General features: G+C 40.7%; 1 protein-coding gene across 2 annotated transcripts in view; it reads right to left on the bottom strand.

Annotated features, from left to right (window-relative positions):
* Positions 1-993: 993 nt before the first annotated feature.
* Positions 994-12,574, bottom strand: part of LOC122063984 (phosphoglycolate phosphatase 1A, chloroplastic-like) — an 83,311-nt gene continuing 71,730 nt past the window's right edge. For both annotated transcript variants that reach the window (XM_042627679.1, XM_042627678.1), the window contains 3 exons: positions 1,787-1,886; positions 1,460-1,563; positions 994-1,367 (listed from right to left, as the gene is read on the bottom strand). In XM_042627679.1, the coding sequence (XP_042483613.1) occupies positions 1,261-1,367; positions 1,460-1,563; positions 1,787-1,886 (311 nt within the window). In that variant the 3' untranslated portion in view covers positions 994-1,260. The remainder of the gene's footprint in view (positions 1,368-1,459; positions 1,564-1,786; positions 1,887-12,574) is intronic.

Below are 12,574 nucleotides of genomic sequence, written 5' to 3'. Positions count from 1 at the left end.
ATATATCGGTATATTAGATTCACAATGTTTGATCATATTTGAAAGAGATGCCTAACATGGAATCCACTGCCATTATTGGGAGAATATCTAGGAGAGAGAAAGTTTGTAATTGATTGGATGCAAATCCGGTACTGTGACATTTTAGTAAATTTTTTGAAATTAATATTATACATCAATATCTATTTTCACAAACAATTTTAGAAAATGTATTCTTTTGTCCTATTGGAATTACATAATATATGAATCTTTTTTCTATAGACTAAGGATATGACAGTATAGACATACATACCCTATAGTCTATAATATGATATTGTTTTGTGGAGGAACTGATGTGTAATAATCTACTAAAATTGGATATTGGTTGTTACATATAATTGGCAACATATTTGTCGGTTAACCTTGTATTATGAATGCAATATAGTCAAGATGCATAACATGCGATGTGGAATCTCAATGGGATCCTATCCCTTTCCTATATTTATAGCGTTTTTAGAGGTCATGAATTCTTTTTTGTGATCTAAGACTTTGGATCCCCATATGAGATCTCATATTAGGATAAAGGAGATTGTTAGGAAAAATAATCTTTTAATATTTATTTCCCTAATAATTTGATATTATCCGTAAGTTTGAGTTGGCAAATATTTTGTTGACTCACCCACAAGAGAGGAATGACTCTACTTTCTCTCCCCCCTCTAGAATTTGTGGTCTCTCTCTCTCTCTCTCTCTCCCCCCCCCCCCCCCTTTGAGTGACAAAGTGCAATGTTTAGGATTTTGTGACAAGTGTGGAGAAGCCTGGATTCAAGAGAACAAAAAGTTGTACATGTGGAAATGACTCATTGTGAAAAGGCTAAGATCGCATGGAGGCCTTGTGATAGCGAGGTTAAAGATAATCTTCTTCTCCCTTCCATTAATTATTTGTTGAATGACCGACCCACCATGTCTCATCATACTTAGTTGTACTCACCCAATGCTGGAACATTATCGAGAAAAAGATTAAGTGAAAGATCACCTAAAAAAGAGTATTTTCCATGCATGTAGTTAAGATCAAAACACTACAATTATGATGAAGAGAGGGAAAAGGGCTACACCTATATTTCAAGCAATACGTACACATCAGCACTCAGTTTCATTCATCCTCCCCCTTCCCCTATATGACATTTGATGGTTTTTGATCACTCACATGCTGATGAAGAACCAATAAGAGAATGATGATTAAAGGTATGCCTATGAATATTAAAAAAAAAAAAAATCTTTATGAACTTAAACAGCCAAAGCCTTAAGAGCAAGAAGATCTGAAATCTTGTTGGTGTAGAAATCTGGTTGTATAGAGTTGTCGGGGCTCTGAAGCTTGGACAGAGTAGTCACACCTGTTAGATGAGAAAAGGATTACATCTTTAAATAATTTTGATCATGAAGGTGAAGATACATCGAGAGGATCGATTTATAATAATCTGGTCACCTGAGAGAACAAGAAGGGTTTGGCAGCCACCATTTTGCCCAAATAAAATATCAGTGTCCAATCTGTCTCCTACCATGCATATTTGTGATTTAGAAATACCAAATCTGCCATTTGTTGAACAAAATAAACAGATGTAAGAGATCAAGTACCAACAATACATTTTAACTTGTTTGATTGCAACCTGCTAAATATTAATCATGTCATGGTTTAGCAACAAGAACACCCAGTATATATAAGAAAAAGATTAGTTCGGTAATGCCACTAAGGAAAGGAAATCAGGTTGGCTGGAGAAATTTTTAAGCAAAAGAAACAAATTGATAATCCTACTTGTTTGATACATAGTCCATCATAAAGGTAGATGGCTTCCCAACAACTAGTGGTTCACGTTGAGTAGATCCACTAAGAGCGCCAACCATGGAACCACCACCTGAAGTAGACAAATATAATACTCTGAATATATCAAACTCCAGTTGAAAAGGACATGAATCTAGAAAATATAAGGTATAGAAATAATGTAATTTGATTTGTTTCCTAATGGATTTCAAAAATTCAAACACTTTAGCTTGTATCCTAATAAATATCAAATATCTGGTCAAAGTTGCACTTCATAAGAGTTCTCCCATACCCTGGAAAAAAGCACTACAGAAAAGAAAGGAAAATCAAAACAAGGAAGAAATGGGAAATGGGCCCTAAATTTTAGTGATCTGGCATCTTAGCAATAATACTGTGTACATGTTCAATGACCTGACCATCCATGTAATTCAAGATGTAAATCACTTTCCTTTCTTTTCCTTTGATAAATAGCTCTGTTAATAAACAGAGAAGAAAAATGAAAGAGGATTCTTGACCTATAGTTCGAATTTACTCCATCATTTTATAAGGATAAAAGGAATATCAATGGACCTTGGGGGGGGGACTAAAATAGAATCTCAATCTTCACTGAAGTTAAGGTCACTTCCCATTATCCTCGAACCGAAGAGGGTGCATTAGATGTAACACCCTCTGCAGAAGAGAGGTCATCAAAGAGGTGCATGACACAATAAATCTTGAATTCAAGAATCTTGGAACTACAATTAGAACAACAAAACATGCCCATTGTTTAGAAACAGTACAAATGGCAAACCATTCTTTCTACTGATGTGTGGTCCAAAATATCAGATTTAAAAAGAAGAAGACAGAGATAAGTAACATAGAATGTAAACGTTACATGATGTATAACATGGATGAGTGACTAAATGCAGAAACAACCCATAGGACCAAAAGCTTAAAGAAACTATTTCATTCAGATATTGTATCCACTACAGTGCACTGGACCTTATTATTGACCTTATTAGAAACGACAAGCCTAATGGAAAATTTTATAACTCGTACACCCGACTTTGATGTATAGAGCGGAATGTTGGGCAGTTAAGAAATGACATATTGATAAGCTATGTGTAGAGATGAGAATGCTATGATAGATGGGACGGAAAACTAGGAAGGATAAGGTGAGTTGGGAGTTGCTCCAATCCATAATAAACTTCGGGAAAGTCGCTTGAGATGGTATGGCCATGTTCAACGGAGACCATCGGTGCACCAGTAAGGAGGAGTGATCTAGGGTAGGCAAAAAATGACTATAGGAGAAGTGGTGAGGAAGGACAAGGTAGCCGAAGGTTTGGTTCCAACACTGTATGCCCAGGGTGTGTGTGAGAGTGTAGTGGAGATTGGGATGTAGGGTAACCGAAGGTAGGGTACTGGCACTGTATGCCCATGGTGTGTGAGTGTGGGGTATAGTGTAACAGAAGGTTTGGTTCTGGCACTATATGCCCACGGGGTGTGTGAGTATGACTGTGATGTGGTATGTGTCATATAGATTGCATCGGTTTAGGAGAACAACCCTGGTGCTACAACCCATACCAATAAGGGTTTACGTATTGGCTAATCCTATCGTTCGATGGACTGAGGTTGGGGACCAAGGTGGGGGTACTGGCATCGTGACAAAAACCTACTCTAAAGTTTGGTTCCGGGGTAGTAGTATACCCTAACTGCGATGTTGGAATCGATGTAGTGGTATTAAGGGGCATTATTAATAAGGGTTTCCTGGGTAACGATGTTTGGTACTAGAATTGGCACGCTCATGTCTCGCAATTATCTTATATCATCGGGGACCGATAACATACATTCATAACCCACCTATGTTGCAGTAGCATTGAAACCCAATATGGACTTAGAATCTATTGATTAGGTTTGTGTGCTAATAAATCGGATCATGACATTGTATCCATCTAACTGCATTCATAATGGTGTGGCTGAGCATTGATATTTTATTTTATGGCATATATTATTGTGATTGCTTGTCTGTCCACCTCTCACTGGGCTTCGTGGAACCTCACCCCCTTTGTTGCATCCTTTTTAGATGGTGATCCAGGGAATCATTCCGAGACTGTGGTCGAGGTGCTGGCCCTCTTCAGAGATGATCTTTGGGTTAAGGAGCTAGCTACGCATGAGGTTGGTTTTGTATGTAATGATTATGCTTTTAGAGCACTTTGAAGATAATAGTATTCACATTCTCTTTTGATTCTTTTGTGTACATATCTGATGTAGCCCTAGGGGCATAATTGTAATTATGATCCGTTTGTGGTAACATTCTTTTGTATAAATATGGTAAATATCAATAGAATCACCACTTGTGTTACATTACTGATTATTAATCTATGTTGATTGTATAATCATTTCATAGTTTTGTGACCTTAAAGTTCTGCATCGGAGATCCTGGATGGATTGTGGACACGTGTGTGTCCAAGTCACCAGCCTTCATGTAAGTGGAGGCAGGGTGTGATAGGAAAATAAGCTCAGATTTCTAATGATTTTGCGCTGTGATGCACATATCCATAATCACTAATGATGTAGATTCTTCACCAAACTATGTTTCTTTTATTAGGAATAATAAGTCTAGGGTTGGGTTGTATATGTGTTGGGCCTTAAGTCCATGTGGTTTGGAGTGTAATAGGTCCCGTTTATGAGCCTAAACTAGGGGTACTATAGTTGCATATAGGATTAGTATTTGGTTTTTTTATTTTGTCTTATTTGGCTTGGTTCAATTTAAGTTATATTTGTTTTCTTAGGAGTCAAGTCATTAGTTTTTAGTTTCCTTTTCGAAAGTTTTCTTTTTTAGTTTTTAGAAACTATTGTATTAGGAGAATATTTGGTTTCCTTTTTTGGAACCTGCTATTAGGATGTAATTTTCTTCCCCATTATCACTATATATATAATTCGAGGCTCCATAGAAGCCAATGATTTGAAGAAAATAACCGTTGCAGCTGTTGGTCACAAGTTCTAAACTTGGAAACAGCCTCTTCTGGGAAGCAGGGGGTAAGGCTGCGTACACATTTGGCCCTCCCAGACCTTGCAGTAGCAGGAGCCTCGTGCACTGGGTTGCTCTTTTTCTCTTTTAATTGTTGTAGCCGTTGCTGCCTTCTCCATGGAGATTTGTCTTGTGTTTGATCAAGGCTGATGGAACTGGTGTTGGATCCAATTAAATCTCTGCGGTGGGAAGCCTAAGAGGTCCTCTCTATTATACTATCTTCTTCTCCAATCTGTCAAGGATCCATTGTTGCTCCTCATTCAAACCAGGTACACAGATTCACAGTTCTGCCCAGAATTTCTATTAGTTTCCTAATTGGTTCTCTGCTCCCTGAAGCACTTCCAGCCATAGGCTTTGGCTGAAATTCTGGTCGAACCTTCATCCCTACCAGATTGAGACTCGACCCTGGTTTGGGCTGTTTCTGACGAGCCAATTTTGAAATATTGAAAATCTCTTATTTTTGTCCTGTAATGACTTTACAGGCCAGAAACCAGAACTGATATAATCTGTTTTCTTCTGTTTCCATGGGTGTTTGTTCATAATTTATGATCTGTTATGACCCGATTCCTGCATCTGATTTATTCCTTTCTTCTGGTTTATATCCTGATCTCATAAACTTCAATTTCTGGATTTGAAACTCTGGTTTACAGATCTGTTTTCTTCCTTAGTTTTGATCTATTTTGTATTGCTGTTCTACCTTGGTTATTGGTTGTTCTTTGATTAAGTATACTGCAGTACTGGGACTTGGTTTGACTTGTCAACCTAGCTCTACATTAACTAATCTATGTTGTGCGGTTAGGTTCTTCGTTGGTCTAACCTTACAATCTTTACATAATAATCTATTGAACCTTCTAGTTAGGAAGAAATCTATTGGGCTACTATGATGCCCACTTTTGAATGTAACTAAATGCTCCTCTCTCTTTCCAAAGTAATTGATTAGAATGGATAAAGTCATAAGCCATTGAAAAGTCTAAAAGTGAGACCCCCTTCTCATTCCCCTCTCCAAAACCAAATCCTCCATGTACGCCTTTATAGCCTCTACGATCCCTCCCAACATGTAAATTCAAATCAACCCTCTAATAATCTTTTTTCGTTGATTAAAACCTTGCACTAATCCATCCACGTGTTCCCAAAATTGTAACTTTCTACTTTCATCCAATCCTACTTGGGGTGCATATGTGCTAATTATATCTTGAGGTTAGTAAAATTACGTACTCTCATAGGCAACACCTTACCTACAAAGTGCCTAAACCTGTAGACAGCCTATACCTCTGATCAAACCTTTGCAAGAATGAAATTTGAGCTTCCACAAAAAATCAGAGTATATTTTTCTAAATTTTAGTCTAAAGAATATAGAATATCCACCATTTAATGTGATGGTCTGTAGGTTGAGGGTGAGAGTCCAGCCATTATCTTTCATCCTTTAATAAGCATAAAAAATGAGGATGTATGCATATTATGAATGAATTTTAGTGACCTTGGCTAATATTTAGAAATGGCCACCTTCCAACAAACTTATCTATATTTGCATAGAAAGAATGAATATTAGTGAATAGTGACCTCGGTTAATATTAATAAATAGGTCATGTTCTAACAAACTTTTTTTTTTTTTTTTTTAAAAATGAATAATTGATTAATTCAAACCAAATGAGAGAAGGATATACAAGGGAAAAAGGGGGGGGGGGAGAACTAAGACTTAAGCATACAGAAGACGCAAGCCAAGCAAGAAAGAAAAACAGCAAAAGCGGAAACACTAACAGGAGCAGCACCATAGGGAACAAGAGGATACATCAAGGGGGGATATAATGTCAGCCGGAAGGCCCCAAGAAGCAACAATCAGCCTGTTCCTTGGGGAATTAGTGACAATGCAGTGGCGGAGAGATCTGAGCTTAGATAAAACATTGAAGTAGATGGCATTCCAAATCTTATCTAAAGAGCGGGAGTTGGAAGTCCATCTAGGAATGCTTCGCTCCAACAAGATGTGGTTTTGATGGTCGCACAAAAAGTTAAATTGCAAATGGTGTTGCATATGGAGGAGCCAGCAAAAGTCATGTCAATCCAGATCCATTCCCTATCCAATAAAAGAATATATCTTCTAGATGGCCAAAAAGAATGGAGGTCTCTCTTCCAGATAGAGGAGGATAGAGTGCAGGCAAAGAAAAGGTGGTTGATGTCTTCATCACCATTCTGGCAAAGGCAACATGATGGGAGGACATGGATGTGATGGCGAAGGAGGAAGGACTGCGTGGGAAGGCAGTTGAGAAAGTATGCCAAGCTGTGAAGATATGACGAGGAATGTGGCCCTTGAACCAGATGATGTTGCGCCAAGGGGTAACAGGGCAGAGGATCAAATGAAGTCCTAAGCAGAGGTTGAAGAGAAAGTGCCAGTGGCAGAGAGGAGCCTGATACATTTATCTTCTCTTCCACGGTGACCAGGGAAAGGGAGGGAGAGAAGACCAAAGATCCTCAAGAAGGGGGGGGGATGGAGGGGGAGACCGCCCAGTGATAGAGATGATGGAGATGACAACGGCAGATCTGTCTAAGCCTGAAGAGTAAATAGCTCTGGGGGTGACCAAGGAGAGGAGAATTGCGGAGGGATGCCAAGGTTCTAACAAGAGGGAGGTAGACTGGCCATTACCAACGGAAAAGGAGATAACATTGAGGGTAATGGGTTTTCCTCCAGATCCAAGTGGCATCAAAGGGAAATTGGAAAGACTAAAGGGAATTGTGCTTGAGGGGGGAGGAGAGGACCCAATCAACCCAGATATTGTTATGTTTATATATAATTTTCCAAACGTGCTTAAGAATACCAACAATATTGGCCTCTTTGATTCTTTTCAGCCCAACGTCTCCCTCGGATTTGGGGAGTCAGATTTTATCCCAGCTTAAGGGGTGAAGGAACTTAGTGGAGTCTATACCTTTCCAAAGGAAGGAGCAAAAGAGGCCTTCAATATATTTGATAATAGAAGCAGGGAAGATGAAAATTCCAGACAAATACAGATACATGGATTAGGGAATTGATCTAATGAGGGTAAGGCAACCAGTATAGTAGAGGACCTTTCTAAAGTTGCAACCTTTTCCTTAGGAGATTAAGCATGGGGAAGCAGTGATGAGCAGAGAGCCTAGAGGTGATCAATGGTAGGCCTAAGAATTTGACCTGGAGGTACCCTATAGAGACTCCAATGAGGCCAAGGAGATGGCATTGGGAGGAATCGGACTCTAAAGAGGAAGAGACTGGATTTAAGAAGGTTGATGCAGAGGCCCGAAAGACTTTTAAAGAGGTGAAGAGAGGATATAATAGAGGAGAAGGAGAGTGGGTCAGCCTTGGAGAAAATCATAAGATTGCCTGAAAAAGCAAGAAGAGTGAGCATGAGAGATTTGCATCAGGGACATGAGAGATGAGATGGTGGTCGATAGAAGATTATATGGATCTGGAAAGAACTTTAAGGGTAAAAGAGAAGAGAAAAGGAGAAAGAGGACAACCTTGCCTAATTCCCACGCTCAACGGAAAGTTTCCAGTTGGGCTACTGTTGACTAGGACTGAAAAGAGTAAGGGGAGGAGATGCACGAGTGAATCCAATGGACAAAGGAAAAGGGGGGGGGGAAGGGCATCTGAAGCAGGACTTTTAGAATGAAGTCCCAGCTAATGGAATCAAAAGCTTTATGGATGTCAATTTTATGAGAGCATCAGAAGAGTGAGATTTCCGATCAAATCTTCTGACAATATCATGACAGAACATGATGTTAGCAGCAATGTTCCTCTTAGCAATGAAGGTAGACTGGTTAGGACTCATAAGGGAGTTAATAAGCTTTTGAGTATGCTTAGCCAAAATCTTAGCAATGAATTTGTAGAGGAGATTGCACAGGGAGATGGGCCTGAAGTTGTTCATTAAGGTAGCCCCTTCCTTTCTGGGGATAAAATAGAGGAAGGTATGGTTGATGCCTTTAATCTAACTACGATTGAAGAAAAATCTTCTGATAGGCAAGATAAGATTATAATAAATGATGTCCTAGGAAGAGGAAAAGAATCCCATGTTAAAGTCGTCGGAATTAGGGAATTTGTTGGCTTTGTAGGCTAGGGAGAAGGTGGTCAGGAATGAATTTATTGAGAAGTTAGGGGGGAGAGGGGGATGAGTGGGGGGTAGGAAGAGGTCTTTAAAGTAGGAGACAACATCAGATTTGATGTCCTCAGGGTTGAGAAGCTCGATGCCATTCCTAGAGATGAGCTTTGCAATGGAGTTAGCATAGGATTTGGCTTTGAGAGACCTGTGAAAATAAGTTGTATCGGAGTCTCCAAGATCGAGCCATTTAATTCTTACCTTTTGACCAAGAAGCTTTCCTCTCGGGACATGAGGGAGGATAAGTCAACATAGAGTAGCTTTTCTTCCTCAGTAAGATCAAGATTAAGGAGATCGGATTGGAGACTGGTTTGAGTGGATTGAAACTTATCACGGCAGGAGGAAACTCGGGTGGTAATGTTACCAAAGGATATAAAGTTCTAATGCTGGAGGATCAATTTCACATTCTTGAGCTTCTTGGAAAAATTAATGAGAGGGGAAGAGATGCTATGCATAGGGATGCTCCAAGCTTCCCTAATAATGGGAAGAAATCCAAATTGACAGTCCACACATAAAAGAATTTGAAAGGTTTGGGATTGAAGGATAAGAAGGGCAGGGCATGGAGGGATATGGGGATATGGTCAAAAATCCCAAGAAGATCAAAGCACGCATGGGAGGATGGATAGGAGTCAATCGAGGCTTTGTTGACAAGGGATCTATCCAATTTATAGGCCACTCTATTTACACCAGCTCTTCTGTTGTGTAATGAAAATTTGACACTAGATCAGCTGAGATTATTGATATTAAGATCATCAATATGGTCATTGAAGGCCTCCACAACTTGAATTTCAACTCATGGCTGAAGCAAATCACATTAAAGTCTCCAGCAACCCCCAGGGGCTAGGACCAATGGTGGGGGGAAAGGAGCGGAGGTCAAACCAAAGAGAAAGCCTACCAAGGGAAAGATTATAAGCATAAATAGAAGAGAAAAAGTAGATGGGGGTGCTGAAGGGGAGGGAGATGAAAGGTGGATGACTTGGGAGGAAGAGGAAAGAGCAAAGGCGTGAAGGTTGGAGGGGTTCCATAGAACCCAGATCCTACCATTGGGGCTGTGGAAATAATTAGAGAAGAATGACCAAGAAGGGGCAATGGAGGAGACAATATGGGAGGCATTTGTCTCCAGGACTTTAGTTTTGAGAAGACATCAGAAGTTGGTGGAGAAGGAATGGATACGGGAACGAATATCAGCTTGTTTGGACGAGGAATTAAGGCCTCGAATGTTCCAAATGGTCAAAGGGATCATTTGGAGGGGGGAAGGCAACAGAGGCTCCTGAGGGAGAGAGGAAGACCTGTTGAGGGAGGGACAAGATTTGGGAGGTCTCATACGGTATTCCTTAAGGCAAAAGTAAGAATAGTGCATATTATCTAGGTGGAATCAGAGACTTTGGATCTAGAGGAAGATTTGACTTTGGTGCCAATGTTTTTCTTTTTCTTTGAAGTTACAGCAATATCCAGCTTGGAGGGAAGGCAAGTAGAATCTTCAGGGAGTTCCGTGGAAGAGGCAGTGGTGGCCGAGTCATGGATGGAAGAGCAGTGACCGGTGGAGAGCATAGTGGGCCGCAAGAGGGGCCTACACAGACCTGAGGGCTAGAGAAGCACCTTCTAAGGTGGCAATGAGGGACGGGTGATGTAGTAGATGACCGGGTAGGATGTCGGGGTTGTTAATACCATAAAGGGAGAGGCCAAGAGGGCTCGGTAAGATGGAGCAGGTTGTTGAATCACTCAAAAGGGGTGTCGGAGGGGCTTACGCTGATTAGAGGGGCGGCGTAGGACCTTCCAAGGTGCCGGTGAGGGGGAAGTTAATAGTAGAACTACCAGGAAGGTGGCCTGGATAAGAAAGACTATTGAAAATGAGGCCAAAGAGGTCAGGGCCAGAGGGGCCAGCAGGGAGAGGGCCGGAGGGGCCCCGAGAGGAGACACAAATGTTGGTAGAAGTAAGAGATTTTACAGAAGGGGTCTGAGTAGGCTAGAGAAGAAAGAAGGAGCCTTTTAAGCCATCATGGGTTGTAGGGGCAGTAGATTAGGGGATGAGGCTAGGTGAGCAAGGTAGAAGCTCTATCGAAGCGATACCACGTAAAAGATGGGAGGTAGCAATAGGAGAGGGGGCCTGATTAGAGGGTGGAGAGGTAACATGGAGGGTTGCAGGTGAAGGAGAAGGGCTTGACAGGTTTAGAGAGGGACCCACAGAAGAGTTATAAATCGGTTGAGTAGGTGGTTTAGGGGAAAAGTAGAAGGGTAGGAGTGTTGGATGGATGGATGGTCCAAAGAAGGTTGATGAGTCATAAGAGTGGATAGGTTAAGATGGGTGAATGGGTGGGAGTTCGGGTCGGGAGAGGGACCCGAAGAATGAGGTATAGTAACTATAGGATAGGGTTGAGCCGAAAGGGGTTGAGAGGGAGGTTGGATGGGTTGGTTGAACCGAGGTGGACAAGTAAGGTCGGTGACGATATAAGAAGGGTTAGGGATAAAGGAGGAGAGATGGATGTGACTGGTTAGGTTAAGAGGGGATAAAATGGAATTAGAAACCTTGAGTCTCACAGAAGGAAGTGGCAGCAGGGGAGGAAGCATGGAGGCAAAACTACAAGGATTAAAGTATCGATATCGGTCGTCGTATCAGTCGACCAAAATTAAGATACATATTGGAGGGTATCATATCGTGTCGGAGATACGCTAAAGATACGCATATAAATGGATATGAAATACCTTTTTAAACACTTTTGCATAAAAAAATTATTAAAAAAAGCTATTGATAACATGTATTATGCATAAACACTAAATTGAGGGTATCGCACTAAGAATTCAAGATTTGTAGTTGTCCCATAAATGTAAAATCCTTGTTCCCAACCTTGATTTCCACTTTAGTTAGAGAGAAATATGGTTGGCAGTAACTTTGGAACAAAAACCCCTCAAAAAATCGTGTTTTATGTAAAAATAGCCGTCTTGGCTATTATATGACCGTAGCGCACTGATACGTATTGATCGATACATACTGATACTCACCGATACGTATTGATACATATCGAAACGTATACTTCACCTTGATTTTATATTTTTCATAGAGTATCAGTACGTATCGATAGTGTATTGGCGTATATCGGTATGTATCGTAGAATATATATCGATACGAAAGGATTTTAAAAATTCCATGTATCATATCGGTGTGTATCGTATCGGTTAGCTAAATTTAAGATACGTATCGGAGGGTATATCGGCTAAATTTAAGATATGTATCGGAGGGTATCGTATCGGTATCGGAGATACTTTAACGTATGGGCAAAAGGGATTCAGAGGACAGCGAATCAGACAGGAGGCAGGTGCCAGCCTGACATATTGAAAAATATTGTGAGTGAAATCTGTTGAGAGCACTTCAGGATCGGTACAAGGAGATATTAGAGGCAGGGATCGAGGCGGCAAGGATGCTGCTTCATTGTTAGAGCCAGAATATGACAACAAAGAGAACCTATTAAACCTAGTGGACAGATCACTTTCTTATGGACCAATGGACCTAGGTCTGGCAGCAACAGAGGGGTTGTCAGTGGGCAACGGCACTGCCATGAGGCTGCGATTCTGTTTCCCACGGCGGTGTGTTTTATGTTCTTGGGCAACGGTAGAGGGGGATCTTTCTCTGGAATTGAAGGCTTCTTTTTGAGGAAG

Source organism: Macadamia integrifolia, unplaced genomic scaffold (assembly GCF_013358625.1).
Source record: "Macadamia integrifolia cultivar HAES 741 unplaced genomic scaffold, SCU_Mint_v3 scaffold1508, whole genome shotgun sequence".
NCBI lineage: Eukaryota > Viridiplantae > Streptophyta > Magnoliopsida > Proteales > Proteaceae > Macadamia > Macadamia integrifolia.
This window is presented reverse-complemented; position numbering and strand designations above follow the sequence as displayed.